The sequence below is a fragment of the Pseudovirgaria hyperparasitica genome (genome assembly GCF_010093815.1).
Source record: "Pseudovirgaria hyperparasitica strain CBS 121739 unplaced genomic scaffold EJ05scaffold_13, whole genome shotgun sequence".
Classification (NCBI taxonomy): Eukaryota; Fungi; Ascomycota; class Dothideomycetes; order Acrospermales; family Acrospermaceae; genus Pseudovirgaria; species Pseudovirgaria hyperparasitica.
Genome location: NW_022985561.1, coordinates 650,391 through 671,486, shown reverse-complemented (window position 1 = coordinate 671,486; position 21,096 = coordinate 650,391). Strand labels below are relative to the sequence as shown.

Genomic DNA, 21,096 nt, shown 5'->3' with positions numbered 1-21,096 from the left:
GCCTACCCTACCTGAGCTCAATTCAACTTAATTACCATTTGCTTGGAGAGCCTTATAAGGTTGAGTATGGTCCGTGCATACCTTCCTCTCGAAATCGGAGCTACAGCTCACGAGCCTTTGAGCAACATCACCGATATCTCTCTGCCCCCATCAACGACCGTCGCAAGCCCACCTCTCACGCCCATCCTCTAACACCCCACAATCCCTCATATACCGCGGCCATGCCTGCAACGACAGCTGAAACGCTGTCTCTCGTCACCCGTAACGTCTCCGTCGCACCTCTCGTCCTACTCTCCGCCGCAGACCACTACGGGCGTTTGGCCAAGGACGCAAAGACAAAGAAGCGTGTAGTCGGTGTTCTTCTCGGTCAGAATGACGGCAAGAATGTGAGGGTGTCAAACAGCTTTGCTGGTATGTGGCGCCGCAGATGGTTGGAAGGTCAGATTGGCGGCAAAAAACGCTAACGAAATGTTACAGTGCCGTTTGAAGAAGATGAGAGGGACCCGTCGGTCTGGTTTCTGGATCACAATTATGTTGAGTCGATGAACGACATGTTCAAGAAGGTCAACGCACGGGAGAAGCTCATCGGGTGGTATCACTCGGGGCCTAAGCTAAGGGCGTCTGATCTCGAGATCAACGAGCTCTTCAAGAGATATACACCGAACCCGCTATTAGTGATCATAGACGTGCAGCCAAAGGAGGTTGGTGTGCCGACAGATGCATACTTTGCAGTGGAGGAGATCAAAGATGTAAGATGGATCATGGGCAAGCAGTACTACTGCTGCAAGCCGTCATGCGTTATACCGTGTGCTAACCTCACGCCTAGGACGGAACCACGACCACAAAAACATTCGTCCACACGCCATCGATAATAGAAGCCGAGGAAGCAGAAGAGATTGGCGTTGAGCATCTCCTACGTGATATCCGCGACGTCGCCGTCGGAACGCTCTCCACGCGCATAACCTCTCAGCTCCAGTCTCTGCAAGGTCTACACCTGCGGCTGCGCGACATTGGGCAATACCTACAGAAGGTCCTGGACGGCGATCTCCCCGTCAACCACGCCATTCTCGGCAACCTGCAAGACGTGTTCAACCTGCTCCCCAACCTCTCCACACCCAAGTCCACAGCCCAAACAAACGGTATACCACCGCCTGGCCCCGCAGACAACAGCGAGCTGGCCAGAGCGATGAGTGTGAAGACGAACGACCAGCTGATGACGATCTACCTGAGCAGTCTGATCCGGGCCATCACCGCGTTCCACGACCTGATCGAGAACAAGATCCAGAACAAGCAAACGGCCGAGGACAAGGAGGCGAGCGGGAAGAAGGAGGACGAGAAGGCAAAGGAGGAGAAGGAGAAGAAGGCGAACGGGACGGTGAATGGGGAGGCGAAGGAGGGCGAGAAGAAGGATGAAAAGGGCGACAAGAGCAAGTCCAAGGACGGAGAGCGGAAAAGATAGCCTCCTTGACGTGGACTGATGGGGTATGTAGCATGCATGCTCTGTGGGCGATAGAAGCTACTGCTGGCCATGTACTACTTACCCGGCATCCTGATTGTGAATGTCCCAAGTAGACGGCCACGCATGCACGCACGTATCCTGGACTCTAACCTATGACGGACGTGCTATGATCTCTCGAATCTACCCCAAATCACACAACCCATCCCAGCACCATCTCTCTCAAATCTCAAATCTCAAATCCCCAACCCAGCCGCACCAGAAGCCCACCCAACACCCTCCCACAACCCAACCCTCCTCTCCTCCACCAAGCCCGCAAACAACACACACCGCGACGCCAGCACACAGGCAAGCAGATGCTTACACACGGGCGCACTGCCACGGCCAAGTGTGCGCCCGCCCCATTGCCAGGTCTCGACTCCTTGTCCTTCTGTGTCTGCCTCTGTTTCTGTTTGTGTCCCTTGTGTTCTTTCTGAGTGAGTGTCCGTGTGTGCCTCGGTGTCTGTGTCTGTGTGTGTCCCCGCCGTGTCCACAACAGCAGGAAACGCGGCAAACGCAAAGGCAGCACAGTCGCAGTTCCACGCGTCGGTGCGGACGCGGTAGATTTGGGCTTCTTGCTGTTGTTGCTGGCCGTTGTTCTGGCCGTAGTGCCGCGACGAGCGGTGCGTAGTAGTAGCAGTGGCAGCAGAGCGCACGTGGAAATATGTTGTTATTACTGCGTCGCTCTGTCCATTCTTCTCGCTGCTTTCTTCGTCTCCGTCTCCGTCTCCGTCTCCGTTGCCATCTGCCTCCCCGTGTTTTTTGTCGTTGTCGTTGTCTTTGTCTTCGGACTCGTGTCCACGCCCGCGATAAACGAGCACTCGCGAGACGAGGCCGCGGTCGAGGAGGTCGAGGGCGGGGAGGAGTTCGTTGGGGAAGAGGATGTGGAGGGTTAGGAGGGGGGTTCTGAGGTTGGTGTGGAGGGGGAGGAGGGGGTTTGCTGTTGTTGTTGTTGATGTGGTGGTGGTGGTGGTGTTTGGGGTTGTGGTGGGTTGTTGGATGGAGGAGAGGAGGGATCTTAGGAAGGGGCGTGGTTGGGGGAGGGGTGTGGGTGGTGGTGAGGGCATTTTTGGAGGTGCATTGTGAGGTGTGTGGTGGAGTTTGTTGTGTGTTGTGGTTGTGGTTGTGGTTGTATGGATTATGGAGAGGAGTGTTTTGTTCGTGATGGTGTTTAGGTGAGGAGGGGTCTCTGGTCTGGTCGGTGGGCAGTTTGATCCGCTCCGGTGGGAATTTCTGATGGGATTTTGACAAGCTGTATGTAGGATGGAGAAATCACGGCTTCACGATGCAGCCAAGCAGGGTCAGTGCGCGTGTACCAATGTCTTCTGCAGTTTGGACATTGGCAATTGTGATTACTGCCTCTACGTCTGTGAGTTATTAATTCTTGCTAGGACCTACCTGATGGAGGACTGTCTCGAGACGGGAGACCGAGGACCAGGCTGCTGGTCTTGCAGAGCTTACTTGCATTCTACAACAGCCCGTATCGCAGTCCGGTTGCCGGTATGTATGGATAGTCTCAGGGGTTCGTCTCAGGCTGAGACGCAGAGGTATGGCCTCATCGGATAGCACTTCCTGGAGTGGAGCACGAACTATCGTCGTCCAACCGTTTTCTGCTTTCAGACCAGCATAGGGCCAAGCACGCAATGGGAAGCAAGATTGTGCACACAACAGGTGGTCAACATGCAAGAGTGAGGCATCGTGCCACGGCGTAGCAGCAACACTGGAATGGCATGAGTATAGTGGAGGCAGAGTGGAGGAGCAAGTCAAAGAGTTGGCAAAACAGGGTCCTTTTGTCCCAGGCATGCCACGCGATCTGGATGCAGTGGATCGCCCGGCTTTCAGAGTGACGGCCCGCCCTGACTCCCTGGCTCCCTGGCTCCGCTGAAGGTCCCTGAGAGTGAATGGATGGCTGGATCGTTGTCATGCATGGTGCAAGGGCATAAAGCCAAAAGGCACCCTAAGCAAGGGCGAGGCCAAGGCCCGGCTCTCCCGGTTCCGCATTTGCAGCCCATGTATGGGATATGCAGCGGGGGCAGGCGTCTAATTAGCATAAGCCGCGACTGGCCTATCGACAATACGGCTCTCTCTGTCGCTACTCTGTGCAATTGAGCGTCCCAAGGATGTGATAACAATTGTGAGAAGAGGGCTGTTGATTCTGCGATAGTGGCAGTCTAGAGCGATTGATCGAGTCGTCGCCGGCAGCATCAGATGACAATGGCAGACCTGGGCCGGGCGGACATGGGCAGTGTTTCGGCGTGCTTGTGGTGGTGGTGGAAAGCGATAAGCGGCGGGGTAAGCTTATCCTCCACATTCGGGCGCGATAGGCTTCAACGCTTGGCTGGGTCACTGCCTGCAACTTGACTGTCTTTGGGGGGGTCTTAGGGGGTCTTAGGGGGGTCTTAGGGGGGTCTTTGGGGCTGTTTAGAACTGCTTTAGACGCCCCGCGATGTGCATCAATCCCTCCTGCTCCTCCTTACGCACGCGCCCGGCCTGCCCCGACGTACCGGACCACATTCTCGACCGCCCTGATGATACCCGATACTGTCCATCTGATTGTGATTGTGGTTACTACTACTGATACTCCTCCTCCTCCTCTTCCTCCTTCTCACCACACCCTCTCGCTCGCTAAACCACACACTACACTGTTGCATTGACCAATCAGACACATCTCAGCATGATCACTGACTTCAATGGCGTGTGCGAAGCCGTGGTCTTGTGAGCAGCCGCCAGCCTTGGGGAGGCCGCGTGCCACACACCCAAACCCCACGTCGCCAATTGAGCGAGTGGGGGGAACTTGGACTGGCTGTATACAGCTATACACGCCCATAATGGAAGGAGGAGGTATCTATGCCTCACCTGAGACACTCACCACCCTTTCAATCTTTCACATGCTTTCTTCCTCGACCGCGAGACCTGTTCGCAGAGTCATCGGACCACGGTGCACGCCGTGCATGGGGCGGTGTCTTGATCGAACAGCAGCTGGCAGCGGTCCAATAGCATATCGAGGGTGGCATCATCTACAACCAAGTACAGTACTGCGGTACATTGTTTGGCTGTTGGCTGACGTCTGGTGACGGATATAGTGTCGAGAGGATGCCATTGGCCTATCTCGGTGCTTCCCTGATACGGAAATGGAGATGGATATGGAGCGCTGCCGGAATGTTGCAGCTCTCAATGCTGCGTGTAGAGGTGGCGAGAGTATCGTTGCTTGAGACGGCAGGGCCCAATTGAGAGCATGCAGTTCTGTTGGAAGACTGTCAATTGTCATCTTGATGCTAGCTGGTTCCACGGACGAGAACGCGTAACCCCGAATCCAGCATGTATGACGGAAGCAGCCTACGCGCAAACTCCGCCACGGCTCAATCATCTGAATCCTGACGATGATGATGATGATGAGTAGGGGGTTCAGATGATCATGTCTAGAATCACAATCATCATAATCATCATCATTCTCATCAACATAAGCCGGAAATAGAGCAATTGCGCCCGCAATGAGCCCCCCCTATGGTTGCTCGACGCGATGTCGTATACACACAGCAGCATTGCGAATGGCGCTTCGCCGGTGAGAGCAGCAGGCGAATCAGACAGGCCAATGTTGATGCCTTACTTGGCTGGGGTACAAGGTTTCTAGCACTGTAGGGGCGGCGTACTTGGGCCTGCTAGCGACACGTGTAAAGTTTACCTGCCCGCCCTGATACTACTTGACCGTCGTCGAGCGCTGTCTGCCTTGGGCGAATTGAGAGCGGCCAACGCGGCGAGTGGAATTGAAAATGTCGCAGGGCAGCAATTGATGGGCTGCCGCGTAGCTCGACTCCATGACCGGGCGCTGAAGATGCAGCGTCGTCGTTCAATGGAATGGAAAAGCATGGCATGGATAGAAAGAGGCAATGAAATGAAGGGTGAATTGCAGCCGGCCGAAAAAGAATGAAGCACACACACACACATACACAGTCAAGGGACGTAATTAGGGGGCTTTAGCTGTTTAGCTTTGGTACGTGGCTTCCACAGTCCAGGATTACGAGGCCCCCGGTGCCCGATCCGCACGTCTGAGTCACTAAACAATGACACGAATGCCCGGCTGCCTAGTGCATAGTGTGTACAGAATTGCCAATCACTCACCACCTACGCTGTGGTGACCGGTGTGCGGATAATTAGTTGGCAATTGAAAGGCATGAATGAATGAATGAATGAATGAATGAATGAATGAATGAATGAATGAATGAATGAATGATTGAGTGGATGATTGAATGAATGACTGAATGAGCGTGCTCGCGTCCGAGAATGCACAGCGTTCCAGCATTCCTGTGACTGAGTATGAATGTGATTGTCAGTGTGATTATGTGTCTCCGCAAACATTCGGCATGCAAGCATTCCTATTCTCATCATGGCATGCATTTGTTGCCGCATGCATCGGTAATAGCAATATAGATTACGGACTTGTTCTACCGGTGTGCCACTGTACGGTATCAGGTTAAAGCTGGATAGTAAGCTTTGGATTGGCCAATAAGAAGTGTTATATCAATACGCGTGACCGTCAGTCAGCATCGCGGACACGGACAGGCGGACGATGGACCCTTGGTTCTTGTTCCCTGTCAACTGCCTTATTCCCTGCTCCTTAATCCCTGCTCCTGCTCCCTGCTCCCTGCTTCCACTTCCCTCTTATTTTTCCCTGTTCCTTATCGCTTTGTCCTTTTAACGCCGCCGCTCCCCTTGCTCCGGGGAACAGTAATTAATCGTTATAGCTACAGACTTACAGTATAGGTAGTGAGTCTATGCCTAATCCATCTACTCGCCGCTCCCTATCCGACATATTCCTTGGCTCTGATCGCGCCGCCCACTCCAAGCCCCCTCGCTTCCTCTCACTTTCACTTCCACTCTATCTCTCTCTCTCACTGTCTTACTCACTCTCTCTCTCACTCGCTCCAGCTTACTGCATCTTTCTTCTCCGCCATTCCAACGCCTTCTCATTTGTCAATTCGTCAGCTCCTCGCAACTTTGCTTTGTTTGGCCACAATGAATGCCATTTGCCAATCCATGCACTCTTCGTGCCCATTCCTCGCCTCCTCTAGGCCGCCATGAGCGCGCGTAATCTATTTCACGCCTTTGTGCTCTGCTTCGCCTTGCAGCCGCCGTCCGCATGGCGCGCTGCCTGCTCCCTCCTGTCCCTCATCCTCTCTCTCCCATCTTCTTCCTCTTCCTCATCCTTCTCCCTTGAACGGTTGGAAGGCTGGAGTTTGGATAGGGGAGGGGGGGTGTGGTGCGCGAACGGTCATGGTCCCATGGATGGCATGGCCCATGGTTAAAGTAGGTGGGCTGCTACTGAAAGGTGTGGGTGCCTCTGCTTGTGCGTGCCAGTTCACACAAGGTCTGCTGCCGCCTTCTTTGTCTCTCAATGGACCGCCTGATTGATATATGATGGTATGAAACCAGTCATCCGCCTCCCACCTCATTTCTCTGCTGCAGCCTGCTCCCCTCCATAACACAGCCCTCTCTCTCTCTCTCTAAGCTTGCCATATAACCACTCCACCGCCCCCCCTTCAATTCCCTCCATTGCTGTCGCCTCTAGAACTTGCTTCCACGCAATCTGGCCATAACTTGCTTTTGCAACGGCTTGTCGTCATCCTTGTCGCTCCTCCTTCAATTTCCTCTGCCTACCAAGGCAGCTGCTACCTAACACCCCGTGCCTTCCAATTGGCAGAGAGCATTGTGACTGCCACCTGGTAGCCCATTGACCAAGTCAACCACGTATCTGTCCGCCAGCATACACACTTTTAAATTGTCCCACGCGCTGAAGGATCTTCACAATTGTTATAAAAAGGCCTGCGAGGAGTCAGAGCACTCAATCGCTGACATATACATCTTCGCTATATTCGCCACATATCGCTTTCACACTCCACAACAGTCTTCTTAACTCCGGACCGGCTCTCTTCACACTCTTACGTATGGTCCAAGGACCAGTCAATTACTTAAATACCGCTTCCGCCCATATTATTCTTTCTGCCTTTCGTCCGCCCATACCAACTTCCACTATGAATCCTTCTCCGACACCACGAACCCCGAAATCGACAGCCATGTCTGTAAACATGCTCCTATCGCCACCAGAGATGATAAAGGTCGACTCTTTCCAAGAGCCTGTGCGAAAGAGCTCTTCAAAGAATCCTTTTGCCTCCAGAACATCCACCACCACATATGTGTCGCCCCCAATCTCTCCTTACGAGGTCAGCAAGAAAGACATCACTGTTGAACTACAAAGAGACAGCCAGTCACAGCGGGATCCATTGCTGTTTGACAACGATGTCTATGTTGATAACAGTGCTTCGCGTCTTCCTCTGTTCGACTCGAGCGATTCCGAGTCGGCGCGTGTCGAGAGTCAAATCTCCCAGCACATTGCCAACACGACGCACGTCCCCGAGTCTGCTCGCCCAACTCGCGATGAGTACAAGGTGTTGGCGGAGGCGACCGCAATGTTCTTCAAGCAAGTCGTCACCAGAAATTTCCTCGCAGACCAGCAAGGCTGGAGAGCCCAAGAGAGGGAAATCAACAAGCGCTATACCTACCACAGCCTCACAAAGCGCCCAGCCTTGAAGACCCTCCTCCCGGCAACGTCGTCCGCACCCAAGTCGAAGAAGATTGCTGTCGCCATGCCGCGCAGAGCAAGGGTCACGAAGCCCGCCACAAAGCCCCAGCCAGTCTTGAAAGAACGCAAGGCCCCTGCCGGCGTTACAAAACCGACACCAGCCCCGAGGAAGACGACCACGAAGATCAACGACAACAGATTCGACGCCTTCCCCGACTTTGCTCCACGGCCCGATCGCCGGTTCTACGACGATCCATTAATCATGACCAAGACAGCCGATGCCAGGGACAAATTTAAAGCCCCGATCAACCAGCCGGACCTTGATGACCCGGATCGGCATCTGCTGCCACCGGCTGAGCAGCATCTGGCCGCGTACCATCGCCTCACATGCGCACAGTACCTGACGCAGAAGCGACGGATCTTCATTGCCAAGGTCGAATGGCTGAAGAAGGGCCAGGACTTCAAGAAGACGCATGCTCAGGGTGCATGCAAGATCGACGTCAACAAAGCAAGCAGGCTCTGGGACGACTTTGACAAGGCCGGATGGTTCGCCAAGGAGAACTTTACGCAATACCTCCGCTAGACTGTATCTTCATCGTTGTTGGTCGCATGCTCCCCTGCATGCCTGGTGCATGTCAAGCTGTTTCGTTCTTTTTTGTCTTTCTGTTTAGGAGTACTTTGGTGGGCTCGCCACGGGTGGACTTGCAGTCCTTGCCCCCCATTTTTTCAACACACAGCATGTAGCACACAGTTATTGTTTTTGATACCCCCCTCCATCAGACTTGCATATATGTCTTGGTCTTGCAATATTGCTGCATAGGATACGTCCTCGTCCTTGGGTTTAGGACATTGGAGTCACGGTTTGGGATCATTTCAACCTCGTCAGAGTTGACATTGCGTGTGGCAACGTGTATCGTTGCCGCGCCAGAGCCGTGGTTCATAAAGAGCCAGTGAGCTTAGATAGAAGAATCATTATTCACCAACTCTGACCACAGTCGCTTTTGTGCCTACTTTTCTGTGCAGTGACTTTTGTGAAATAGTGACGATGTCGGAGCGAGATTCGCTGATACTGTCTGAAGCATAGCATCTGTTGGTATTGATAAGCAACCCATAGAGTGAGGTCGGCGCCGGAGGGCGTTAGTATTCCGACGATTCCGTCCGTGATGCCTCAGCCACATCTATATTTGGCGCTTGAGACCCTGACGCTGTGCTGAACTGGTGTGCGTGTCGGTGCTGAGCCGTGCGGGCGTGCGTGGATGCCTGAGGCGCCATAACCTCACGGCGCCCTGCTTGGCAGAAGCCGCTACGCAACTGTAACGGGGTTACTTCCTTTCCATCATCCGCCCTACATTCCAAAACTATCCGCCAAACCGTTCTGCCTTCTCGCCCCACCTCTTTCGAACCGCGGACCTTTTATCGCTGTGTTTACCCGTCGTGCAGGATGGCTAGAAATGCGAATGAGCCCAGCGACGATTCGTCGGACAGGAGGACCGATGCGGCGGACGAGCCGAAGAAGAAGGAGAAGAGTCGGAGACCAGCGAGTATGTTCACGGGAACGATGCCAGCTGTTGTTAGGGCTGCGGGGCAAGAATTGATATTGACTTGTTTGGGGTGTAGATACGGCGTTTAGACAGCAGAGGTTGAAGGCATGGCAGTATGTTGTATCCTGGCCTTGTCGCAGAATGATAAAAGGGACGACGTGGCTGACATGACGCCTCCGCAGACCGATCCTGACGCCCAAAACCGTTCTTCCACTCTTCTTCATTGTCGGCATCATATTTGCTCCTATTGGGGGCCTGCTGATCTGGGCGAGCTCGACGGTGAGTGGAGGAGAATGGGACTGGTGGTGATGCTGTTTGGTGCTGACGAGGTTTGGGCGCAGGTTCAAGAGGTTTCGATTGATTATTCGAATTGCGTCCGAGACGCACCTGACATCTCGTCGAATCCAAACGACCCAAATGCGCTTAGCGATATCCCTAGTAATCTGGCCTCGAGTTCGTTCAAGACGGCGCTCGTCAGTGGCCAGGCTTCTACGTGGGGACGATACAACAAGACCTTTCAGTACCCGCTTACCAGGGGCGGGCGCGCGATTGAGAACACGCCTATGTGTGTGCTGGAGTTTTATGTGCCGAATGACATTGGTGGACCGGTGTTTCTGTACTATCGACTGACCAACTTCTACCAAAACCATCGCCGATACGTTTCGTCTCTCGATGTCGACCAGCTTAACGGCAAGTTTCGCGACAACGGCACCATTGGCGGCAGCGACTGCGATCCGCTCAAGGCTGATGGCAACGGGACGGCGTACTATCCCTGCGGGCTGATTGCCAATTCTCTGTTCAACGACACGATTAATCAGCCTTACAAGGTGGATGATAACAATAACATCTACGGCATGACGGAGAACGGTATCGCATGGGGCAGCGATGCTGATCTATACGGCGACACTGCATACAAGGCCGATCAGGTTGTGCCGCCACCGAACTGGCAACCGAGATACGAGAACGGGAGGTACAACGACTCGACTCTGCCCAATCTACACACCGACTATGCGTTCCAGGTCTGGATGAGGACTGCCGGTCTACCTGCCTTCAGCAAACTTGCGCTGAGGAACGACAACGAGGCCATGAAACTGGGACGCTACCGCATCGAAATCGCCTCAGGTAAGCAGCAGGCTCTACGTCTTGTCATGCGGCATCGCTAACTCGGTGAAGTATTCCCCGTGACCACATACGGCGGGACAAAGTCAATCCTTCTATCGACAAGAACGGTAATGGGCGGCAAGAACCCGTTCCTTGGCATCGCCTACGTCGTCGTCGGCGGCCTCTGCATCCTGCTCGGGGCCGTCTTCACGGCCACCCATCTCATCAAGCCAAGGTAGGCCCGCGCCCAGAGTGTCTTAAGGTTGAAGCGACGGAAGACTAACAAACGCGCAATAGGAAACTCGGCGACCACACTTATCTGACGTGGAACAACGACCAGCCCAGCGCTGCCACTACTACTACGGTGGGCGAGCGCGCGCGAGCCGGCGCGTGATTGTGTTTATTTAGCTGCAGACAGAACAGAACAGAACATACACACAGACACACAGACACTCAAAACATTGTGTTTTTTTTTCTTTCCCACCCTCCTCCTACCTACCTTAACACATGGCGTTTTTTTCATACCTGGCTTGCGATACATTAACTTGTTTACCTTACTCCGTTGAACTGGACTGAATTGAACTGAATCTGAATCTGAACTTGAGCTGAATTGAACTGAGCTGAACTGAAAACTGAAAACTCTTTCCAACAACCCGAACCGGACGGCGCATTTTGGTTTGGGGGGTTACGACGCGGGGGGGCTTGTCAATTTTTCATTGTTCTTTGTATTCATGCCCGGTTTTTTTTTGCTTTGGTGGCTTGGGATTTTTTTTTTTGTTTGTGTGTGTGTGTGTATGTGTGGAGCTATGCTATATATAGTATATATACTATACACTATATATATAAATGACAGATGCATACGATATGTATATGTATGGTGTATGGTGCTTTGTTTGCGTGGACTGCGCGTGTTGGATGTGCATGTTGGATGTGGGTGTTGGATGTGGATGTTGGATGTGGATGTTGGATGTGGGTGTGGGTGTGGATGTGGATGTGGATGTGGATGTGGGTGTTGGATAGGGCGTGTTTAGGTTTGAGGGGGGAGAGGGGGTGGGGCTTTGTTTGGGAGCGCTGTTGTCGAGCGTGTGTGGTAGCTATGCTGGATTGGACCGGAATGGACTGGACTGGACTGGACTGGATTGGATTGTTGGATGGGTGGGTGGGATCTTTTGTTGTGTGTGTGTGTGTGTGTGTGTGTGTGTGTGTGTATAGGCACATATGTACTCTCGTTTTGTCACCTCGTTCCTCTCCAATTCTTCTCCCCTTTTGGTCTTCTCCACTCCTCTCCCACACATCCAGCTCTCACAAATCCAGCTCTCACAAATCCAGCTCTCACAAATCCAGCTCTCACAAATCCAGCTCTCACAAATCCAGCTCCCACACATCCAGCTCCCTCCTCCTCCGCCCCATGTCCCACACATCAGCTCCTCCCTCCGCCCCGGAGCCGCGGCGCCACTACCGCCCACCAGTTATCCCGCTCGTAGCCGCTGTCCAGCACCTCGCCGCCAGCGCTGCGTACGTCTTCCTCGAGCTCGCCGCGCGCGTAGAGGTGGTAGTAGCGGTTGTAGACTCTGTCTTCTTGGGATCGTTCTTCTTTGGGTTCTTGGGGTTCCGTTTCGACTCCTTTTTCTTCTCCTTTTTCTTCTCCTTTTTCTTCTCCTTTTTCTTCTCCTTTTTCTTCTCCTTTTTCTTGGGGTTGTTCTTCTTCTCCTTTACCTTCTTCCTGTAAGACCTTCGTATCTCGAACCCCGGTCCCGTTCTTCTTGCGGTTTGACGGTTCTGGTTGTTTGGATGGTTTGGACGTTTTGTGAGACTTCGGGGCCTTGACGACCCACGGCACCATGACGTCCTGCGCGTCCCCGGTGTCCCAGCCACGCCTGCTGGTCCGCTGCTCGAGGGCCCAGACGTAGATTAGTGCTTTGCCCCTTTTATCCCCTTTCCCATCCCCTTTCCCATCCCCTTTCTCTCCATCCCCTTCCCCTTCCCCATCCCCACCCCTTTCATCCCCACGATTTCCACCCCTCAAAACCCCCAACACCCCCCTCACCCCCCCAACCCTCCTCTCCCGCGTACTCAAATGATGCAACACCGCAATACAAATCGCAAAGTCAAATCTACCAGGCGGATGCGGCAGGGCGAGAGCGGACGCAATGAGGGTGGAATGCGGGTGTGTGGAAGGCGAGGCGGCAATGCGTGCGAGGTTGGGCGAGGGGTCGGAGGCGAGGATGTATATTCCTGGGTTTTGGAGGTGGAGGGGTTGGGCTGGGGATGGTTCAGGGGGGGTTTGAGAGGGTGGATTAGGGGGTTGAGAGGGTGGATTAGAGGACCGGGGGGAGGGAGACGGACGTGCAAAGAGCGAGGGGTGCAGGTATTTACCGTTGCCGCAGCCGATGTCTAGGCCGATTGAGCCGGCGGGGAGGGCGCGGAGGAAGGTGGATATTATGGGCCATGGCTGGGGGGTGGGTTAGTGGTGGGTTTGGAGGTGGGTTTGTGGTGGTGTGTGGTGGTGTGGTGTGTTTGGGATGGATTGGGAGATGTTGTGGGATTGATATAGATGGATGGATGGATGAATGAATGAATGATAGGACAGAACAGAACAGAACAGAACAAGAACAAGAACAGACAGAACAGAACAGAACAGAACGGATCAAAACCAACAAGGGGGCAAAACGCACACCTTATACCTCGTCGACGAGAAATGATCCGCTATCTCCTCGTACACGGCGTGCACGTGTTCTGCCTCGTACGTCGCGGCTGCGTCGTTGTCGTTTGGGGGGTCTTCGTTCGTGTCGTCTGTAGTAGATGCCGCCATTATGGTTTTACGTCCCAGTCAGTGATTTGCCTTGCTCTTTGAATAGCTGCGTGAACAGTTAACGATCTATCCTATTCTGTCCTGACGCGTGCTAAGCGTGCCCGTTTAGATGTTCGTAGTTCGGTGTGATGTGTGGTATGATGTGATGTCTTGCAGTCTTAATGGACACATGCGGTTTTGATATCGGCGCTTTTTCCGACGTGTCGCTTGTGCACTTATGGAGAACCTGAACAACAGAAGCTTTCTACCTAGGGCGTGGGGTAGGGTGGGGTGCGAGACTAGGCTGGATGGGGGATAGTGTGCGCTGGGTGTGCGGTATTTTAGCTTGATGTTGCGACGTCGTGTGTTGTGGGAATGGAGATTGGATTTGCGGCTTTGGAGGAAGATTGTCTGTCTGGAAGGGTGGATGGAGAGTGTGTGGTACAGGTATGGAGTGGATGTTTAGCATTTGTGTGTTTGTGCGAATTGGAAGTGCGGATGCGCATGATCCCCCACTGAAGTATTGTAAATTGATTTTTGACGTTGGATAATCTTATTCATTTACAGATAGTCGAGCGTCAGGTCCTATTGAGAACTTTTCTTGTCGGTCGGTACTTGACATGTACATGAATGGATAAAACGGGCTCTGTATGTTGTTCTCGATTTGCCAAGAGTAGGCTGTTTACGCTCCTCAATACACCCCCTGAATTGACAGATAGCAAGCACAATGGTCTTCTATCATCTGTGATCGCACCGTAGGGAGGTCTACGTCACACACCTCTTCCCTTGCATGTTCCCTTTGTGTATCTTGAGAGCCTACACTCGATCTGCAAGCGTTGTGTTTCAAAATCTTACTCAACATAACTCATTGCTCTATAATCATATAACATCCCCATACAATACTCCATCCACATCACGAACCGCCCTATAGTACAACCAGATTCGCAATCCGCAGTCCCTGGCTAGCATAATGAAACCTCCGCCGCACACCCACGCCCTGCGCCCTACCAAAGCGCGTCATCGTCTCCTCGCCACCGCCAACCATAATCATCGGAATCGGATGCGGCCGCACAATGCCCGAAGGCGTGAGCTGCTGCACGTCAAGCAGCGGCTGAATGAGCGAGTCGTCATCGTCCGCGCCCTGGCGTCTCTCCTCGTGCTCTGGAAACGACACCACAATGACCAGCTGGAGCGAGGAGGGGGACGGCGCATACGCGGGTATGTTCTGCAGCTTCTGGCTGAAGCTACAGCCGCCGCGGCGGATGACGAGGACTTGGTGGGTGCGCGGGACGGAGCGGGAGAGTTTCGTCGTGCATAGGTTGTCGGCGAGGTATATCGTGCGCCAGGGAGGGAGGCGGTCTTTTCGGTACACGTAGTCAATGTCCGGGACGTCCGGGAGCGGGGCGGCCCCGGGTCCTGTTGGCATGGCTGCGATGAGAGCTGAACGCGTGGTGTCTGGCGCGCGAGCTTTGGTGGTTGACTGAGGCCGGGAAGTGGACGATGCGAGGAGGTTTTGGATGTTGGTGAGCAGACTGCTGAGTAGGGACGGGCCATCGACGTCCGCATTCTCAAGGTCGATGTCGAGCTCTGATAGGAGGCCTGATTCGTCGAACAAGATCGAGTCGGTCAGGTTATCGTTTGGGCCGTCGACTTCGGCCTCGGCGGAAGGCTCTGGGTCGCGTTGCTGTGGTGTTTTTATATCTATTATTACGTCAAGATTCACGGAATCTCGAAGTTTCGTAAAGTGCGCATCAGCGGGGTCAAAGCTGCTCACTGCGTCCCTCTCCACGAATACCTGCTCATCTCGGCCAAGCAGAAAGTTGGAGACCGTGTAGATGCGAAATGCCTCTGGCATGTCGAATGAAGTGCCGTGCACGCCTCCCTCGCGAACCATACCAAGACGCACTCCGCTCAGAGATCGGACCAGATAGCCATTCACAACCTTTTGCAGTGGCTGTACAGTCAACGCGGTGTTGAGCATGTTTGGAAATGCCAGATCAAATGTTGAGCGGGTGGCCATCCGGGAGCTTGTGGCGTTCCAAGGGACCAGTTCCATGGGTAAAGTCCACGGATAGTAAGAGTAATTTGAAGGGGAATGAAGGTCAGACACGGATATGCTGGGATGATCCGATGAGAACTCGACAAGAGGCGAGTCGACTGTCTCGATGCTAGGCATTAGATGAAGCCTTGCAAGGCTCGCAGCATGGAAGAGATCCGGCCGAGCTGCCGCTGCTGAAAGACTGAAAGGCTGCACCGGAGGTGGCAGAGGGCACGTCTCTTCTGCGAGAGCCATTTCAACGTCTTCTGTCATTGCAGCTTTTGCTCGAAACTTTGACATCCTCCTCTGCTCTTTGGGTATAATGAGTGGATGGCCTTCCGTAGTGAACACAAACGGCGCATCCCACGTATTCAGAGGATGGGTCTTGTCAAACAGCAGGAACAAGTACTTGGCTGTCTCACCGAGAAAGAAGCTCTCCATCCTGTCGCTCAATTCTCCCGTCCGAACATCCTGTAGACCTGCCCAGCCACACCTCGTCCAGCATCTTCGCTTAATATCGCGGAGTGTCATCTCAGCAACGTGGAGGTAAAATGGGTCCTGAGTGGCGCGATACAGGTACCATGTCGACTCGATGAATTCAGGACGACCTCCCCACCATCTCAAGCCTGCCTCGATGTTGCCAGAAGAAGTAGACCATCGTTCGGGAATCGCTGAAAATCTTGTCCACAAGGCTGTATACAAGAGGTGTGTTTCAATAGCCTCGTCCAATTCTCCGGCCAGGGCCAGAAGCCCGGGGTAATAAGCGCTGAGGCTGTCAATCCAGTATGCGCGTAGTGCGCCGGTGTACAAGTCCACTTGCGCATAGTGGGGGTGTTGAAAGGCAGCCCCTCGATAGACGTGTCGCTTGATACTTTGATGGGCATCTTGCCAGGTATGGAGGAATGCGGCGGACGAGTCAACAGTCCCATTCGGCTCAAAGTCCACACCGGAAAGGAAAATGTATGACTTGAAGGCATACTCAAAGAAGGAATCTATGCCAGCTCCTACTCCCGTATAAGGAGACATCCAACGGCCTGTTTCGGCATCGATTCCAGAACCGATCAAGCCAGAGCTACTTCTGCGCTCCCAGACGGCCCAGAAAGCTCGCTTTCCAGCAATCTCGAACCTCCAATCTCCTGTCAGCCTACTCAGAGTCGTGAGCTCTAGAACCAGGCTGCCTGCGCCAGCGCTACATGTTTCGGTGATTTCTGGAGATTCAGGGGCCCCCTTTTCGCACTGACCAAACTCTGCGGCGTTGTTGAGGGGAGAGTTCAGGTAGAATGGTACTCCGTGCTTGAGATTCACTCTGGGGTATGGGATCCCCGTGGGCGTAGAGAAGGCAGGTAGAAGTCGACGTCCTAGATCGTGCGCAAGACGGAGCAGCTGGCCGTCATAAACGAAGCCTTTGTTCCAACGTATACCCCTCGTGCCCTCGTGGTCTTGAACACCGGCATCATACCCTCGGATTGGCAAGTCTCCGACCGCGAATTGATGTGCGCTCAAAAGTCCACCCAGCCCACGGATGACAGTCTCAAAGATTTGGACTTTGCTATCAAGCTCGAAACCACGCGATCGCTTCCCCACTCCAGAGGATGTGTTCGTCCCATCGCCGTAGTTTTCAACAATGAGCACGACGCCATCTTGGAAGTCTTGCAATGCCTTGTTGTGCTTCTGTCCCGGGGGTGGGGATGACGCGAGAATGGCGAGGGTGGATAGACTGTCGATAAGGGTGAGGGAGTAGTTTCCGAGAACGTCGTTGACTTCTATGTGCGCTGGATTCGCGCGATCGCGGACAAGCGGACTGCAGCTCAGCGGGCGCAGTTCGTCTTCGGGAAAGGCATATCTCATGTAATTGTCGTAGCCATGGTAGAAGATGGCTCGTGTCTCCTGTCTGCTCCCAGTCAGTAAGCATGCTCAAGCAGGTCGCGAACTTGCTGACCGTAGATCAGAAACCACATCATCGCTCATGCACAAAGAGCAACATATGTGTAGTAGTGACCAGTAGAGTAAAGTCCATGTCATCGAAAAGGACTTTGCAGTCCGATCTAGGTCGGCCGAAGATGGCCACCAAAAGAATAGCATTCCCGACCCCGGATCACAGGCGACGGCATGGGCGACTGGGTGATTCGTATCTGTCAATCGAGACGGACATGTAAAGGATCAGAAAGGCATTGCGCCGAGGGGGACAGGAAGTGTCGCGTGTCTGGCATTCCCTTGGAAACAGGTGTCCGTTAGATGCGACGGTAATGGCTGTCCTTAGCGTCCTTCTTGATCGGCAGAATCCTGACGCGATACCGTGGGTTTTTTTGCCCAGAGCTTCCATCTCCAACACCACCTCATCCCACAGCCATTCGTTCTTCTTCACCTTATGCTGGCTCGATAGCTCGCTGGACTCTTACTTGCTGGGCTCTTCCATGATATAATCGCCTGTAATGCTTTCCAGGTCGGCCGCTCACGCAATTCGGTCGGGGCCGCAGTCCTCTCCCACGACACCCCTTCGATACTATAGCCAGTCTGCGGCATCAGGGCTGTCCAGATCAAAGAATGCGCGTAGAGCACAGCTTATGAAAGAGTATCGGCAAGCGTACGAAATTGAGAGCGGTCGCAATGTCATTCAGCTCCGACAGGGCATGAGCTCTCTTCCAGCCTTGCGATTACACGAGGAAACAGGAAACAATGCATCGATACGCTATGCCCGACCGATGATGAAGCGAAACCTGAACCCGCCGAGTCCTCCACAGTACTCGCGCAAGAGCAAACCCACACCAGCGGCAGAGCTCTCGGAAAAGCAAGCGGAATTTGGGGGACCCAAGTCGGCAAAGGCCAATGAGCCTGACGCTGAATCTGTCAAAGAGCCCGTCCAAGAGCATGCAAGTAATACTGGGCCACTTCCAGACCTTCGACACGGCATCCCATCAACGTTCGCAAAGGAATTTGGAGCGCAAGCAAATGCTCGTGCTGAGCTCGATGTTGAACACAGTGGACCTAATGTTACTGAAGACCCTGAAAACCCTGCACCACCACCTGGAAGCGGCGGCCGCGGTGGTGCTGAGCTTCCGAAATCTGCATACGAGACCTCTACCGACCGGAGAAGAAACAGGACGGCAAACTACTCTGCAGTGGCAGCGGCCTTACTAGGTATAGGAGGCGCCGTGTACTATGGGCGAGACTGGGACACAGAAGAGGAGGCCAAGCTACACCCAGAGGCTCCTTCAGGCTGGGACTTTAGCCTGTTCTGGAAGCGCATCAACGCCCGCTGGTCAAACCAGATGAGCTACTACACCGAACCGACGTTCCCCAAGCTTCTCCCCGACCTAGATCCCGCTCCACCGTACACGCTGGTCTTGAGTCTGGAGGACTTACTGATCCACAGCGAGTGGAGCCGCGAGCACGGCTGGCGCACGGCGAAACGGCCCGGTCTGGACTACTTTTTGCGATACCTCTGCCAGTACTACGAGATTGTCGTCTTCACCAGCCTACCGCGCACCTCCGCAGAGCCCATTGTGGCGAAGCTTGACCCACTGCGTCTCGCAATCGCCTGGCCGCTGTACCGCGAGGGCACACGCTACGAGAATGGCGAATACATCAAGGTCTGTCCGACCAGGGGAACCAGTATTAAGGATCCGCTGAATGAGTGAAATGCTAATCAAATAACCACCAGGACCTCTCATACCTAAACCGCGACCCCTCGAAAGTAATCCTGATCGACACCAAAAAGGACCACGCAAAACTGCAGCCAAACAACGCCATTATCCTCCCGCCCTGGGAAGGCAAAGCGCAAGACAAAGGCCTCGTCAACCTAATCCCCTTCCTCGAATACCTCGCCGCAATGGGCATCCCCGACGTCCGCGCCGCAATCAAGTCCTTTGAAGGCACCGACATCCCCACCGAATTCGCCCGCCGCGAAGCCATCCAGCGCGAGGCTTTCAACAAGCAACTCGCCGCCGAAAACGCCAAGAAACCGAAACGCTCCGCCTCGTCCTGGGTCGCGGGCGCGCTCGGCATGAAGCCGCAACAGGGTGGTGCCGGCGGCCTGCAGTACGAAGACGGCCAGTCGCTCGCCGAGGGCGCGCGCCAGGGCAAGATGCTGAGCGACCAGGCGCGCGAGCGCGGCCAGCGCCAGTACGAGCTGATGGAGAAGGAGATTCGGGAGAATAGCGAGAAGTGGACCAAGGAGCTTGAGGAGATGGAGAAGGCGATGCAGGAGGATTTTGTCAAGGGGATGAAGCAGAGCTTTAGCGTTAAGAGTCTGCTTGGCTTGGCGCCGAAGGAGGAGCAGGCGAAGCAGCAGCAGGCTGGGGCTGCGGTGGAGAAGAAGTGACCTGTTTCTTCTGCTAGGTAGTTGAGTTGAGTTGGTAGGGATCGATCGGGAGGTGAACTGATTGTGGTCGACTACTGGGGCTTCATCCATCCATCCTTTCATCCATCCATCCACTCTTTGTGTAGATTGGTTGTTAGCTTGTAAATATATATGTACTACTACTATCACCTACCTCCCCCATGCCAGCCCCTTGGCTCTATAGCCCCCCTTCTGTAGGCATCAGTACTTCCCACGATTCACTGCGCTCGTCGTGAGTGATGAGGATTATCCGTAATCCCCAATCCTGTGCTTATCCTCAAAATTCGAAAACGATAGATATCAGACACACAAGTCGGGCAGCACTTTGTACTCTCTCCCCCTTGCCCTCTACTCTCCTTTCTTTCTGTCCCTTTCTTCTTTCTGTCCCTTTCTTCTTTCTGTCCCTTACTTCTTTCTGTCCCTTTCTTCCATCTGTCCCTTTCTATTCCTCTCCTTCCTCCTTCCCCCTTTCCCTTTTCACTCGTCCGTCCGTCCGTCTCGTACTGTCGTTTCAAGACAAGAAAAAAACCCGCTCTTTTTGATAACTTGTTGATATTGGTATTGGATAGGTTACATAGGACTGTTTGAGGGTTTATGGGTATCGGTATGGATTGTATGGGATTGTATTTGTATAGTATAGTATAGTATAAAAGAGGATGGGCATTGTCTGTTCTGTCTGTTCTGTCTATTCTGTCTGTTCTGTCTGTTCTGTCTGTTCTGTCTGTTCTGTCTGTTCCGTCCGTCCCGTCTAGTCATCAGGGCAGATGGGTAGACATAGGTAAGTAAGATCTACCTCATCCATCATCCATCTGTCCATCCATCCATCATCCATCTGTCCATCCATCTGTCCATCAATCTGTCCATCCCCTGTCCATCCATCTGTCCATCCATCTGTCCATCAATCTGTCCATCCCCTGTCCATCCATCTGTCCGTGAGACGAGTCCGGAGTCGAGTCGGAGCTAAGTAAAGGAGAGAGGACAGGTTAGCGTAAACTTCTCGTGGCAACGTGAAACGAACTTTTCCACATATGAATACACTTCAGGGTGGCAGGCAAGGCATCAAACATCACCAAGTACTCCTTGAGCAACCACTATTAAACCTATTAAACCCCAAGACCGCCACATCAATCCAACACCACCACATCAATCCAACACCACCACATCAATCCAACACCACCACATCAATCCAACACCACCACATCAATCCAACACCA

At 53.6% G+C, this 21,096-nt stretch overlaps 9 protein-coding genes across 9 annotated transcripts in view; 6 read left to right on the top strand and 3 right to left on the bottom strand.

The window, feature by feature from the left end:
- Window positions 1-135: 135 nt before the first annotated feature.
- On the top strand, window positions 136-1,798 carry EJ05DRAFT_540242 (26S proteasome regulatory subunit rpn-8). The gene is made up of 3 exons (XM_033749586.1): window positions 136-411; window positions 478-749; window positions 827-1,798. The coding sequence occupies exons 1-3, from the start codon at window positions 222-224 to the stop codon at window positions 1,457-1,459; spliced, it is 1,095 nt and encodes a 364-aa protein (XP_033597975.1). The 5' UTR covers window positions 136-221; the 3' UTR covers window positions 1,460-1,798.
- Window positions 1,693-2,562, bottom strand: EJ05DRAFT_502979 (uncharacterized protein; the record flags this gene model as incomplete). Its single annotated transcript, XM_033747344.1, has 1 exon — window positions 1,693-2,562. The coding sequence occupies one exon, from the start codon at window positions 2,560-2,562 to the stop codon at window positions 1,693-1,695; it is 870 nt and encodes a 289-aa protein (XP_033597974.1).
- Window positions 2,563-6,229: 3,667 nt separating this feature from the next.
- Window positions 6,230-6,629, top strand: EJ05DRAFT_104834 (uncharacterized protein). Its single transcript, XM_033738965.1, has one exon. The coding sequence runs from the start codon at window positions 6,268-6,270 to the stop codon at window positions 6,562-6,564; it is 297 nt and encodes a 98-aa protein (XP_033597973.1). The 5' UTR covers window positions 6,230-6,267; the 3' UTR covers window positions 6,565-6,629.
- An 895-nt stretch (window positions 6,630-7,524) lies between these two features.
- On the top strand, window positions 7,525-8,655 carry EJ05DRAFT_502978 (uncharacterized protein; the record flags this gene model as incomplete). Its single annotated transcript, XM_033747343.1, has 1 exon — window positions 7,525-8,655. One exon carries the CDS (start codon window positions 7,525-7,527, stop codon window positions 8,653-8,655), a length of 1,131 nt encoding a protein of 376 aa, XP_033597972.1.
- Window positions 8,656-9,380: 725 nt separating this feature from the next.
- Window positions 9,381-11,490, top strand: EJ05DRAFT_478514 (Lem3/Cdc50). The gene is made up of 6 exons (XM_033744473.1): window positions 9,381-9,613; window positions 9,690-9,726; window positions 9,796-9,892; window positions 9,955-10,735; window positions 10,787-10,949; window positions 11,012-11,490. Exons 1-6 carry the CDS (start codon window positions 9,514-9,516, stop codon window positions 11,106-11,108), a joined length of 1,275 nt encoding a protein of 424 aa, XP_033597971.1. The 5' UTR covers window positions 9,381-9,513; the 3' UTR covers window positions 11,109-11,490.
- A 543-nt stretch (window positions 11,491-12,033) lies between these two features.
- Window positions 12,034-13,648, bottom strand: EJ05DRAFT_104795 (S-adenosyl-L-methionine-dependent methyltransferase). The gene is made up of 3 exons (XM_033738964.1): window positions 13,392-13,648; window positions 13,091-13,166; window positions 12,034-12,976 (listed from the first exon to the last, which is right to left on the bottom strand). Exons 1-3 carry the CDS (start codon window positions 13,524-13,526, stop codon window positions 12,135-12,137), a joined length of 1,053 nt encoding a protein of 350 aa, XP_033597970.1. The 5' UTR covers window positions 13,527-13,648; the 3' UTR covers window positions 12,034-12,134.
- Window positions 13,649-14,029: 381 nt separating this feature from the next.
- On the bottom strand, window positions 14,030-17,770 carry EJ05DRAFT_478511 (uncharacterized protein). The gene is made up of 2 exons (XM_033744472.1): window positions 17,483-17,770; window positions 14,030-17,434 (listed from the first exon to the last, which is right to left on the bottom strand). Exons 1-2 carry the CDS (start codon window positions 17,509-17,511, stop codon window positions 14,431-14,433), a joined length of 3,033 nt encoding a protein of 1,010 aa, XP_033597969.1. The 5' UTR covers window positions 17,512-17,770; the 3' UTR covers window positions 14,030-14,430.
- A 60-nt stretch (window positions 17,771-17,830) lies between these two features.
- Window positions 17,831-20,071, top strand: EJ05DRAFT_513023 (uncharacterized protein). The gene is made up of 2 exons (XM_033748388.1): window positions 17,831-19,133; window positions 19,205-20,071. The coding sequence occupies exons 1-2, from the start codon at window positions 17,976-17,978 to the stop codon at window positions 19,862-19,864; spliced, it is 1,818 nt and encodes a 605-aa protein (XP_033597968.1). The 5' UTR covers window positions 17,831-17,975; the 3' UTR covers window positions 19,865-20,071.
- Window positions 20,072-20,789: 718 nt separating this feature from the next.
- EJ05DRAFT_104607 (uncharacterized protein) overlaps window positions 20,790-21,096 on the top strand; it is a 1,055-nt gene continuing 748 nt past the window's right edge. The window contains exon 1 of the mRNA XM_033738963.1: window positions 20,790-21,081. Within this exon, the coding sequence (XP_033597967.1) occupies window positions 20,911-21,081 (171 nt within the window). The 5' untranslated portion in view covers window positions 20,790-20,910. The remainder of the gene's footprint in view (window positions 21,082-21,096) is intronic.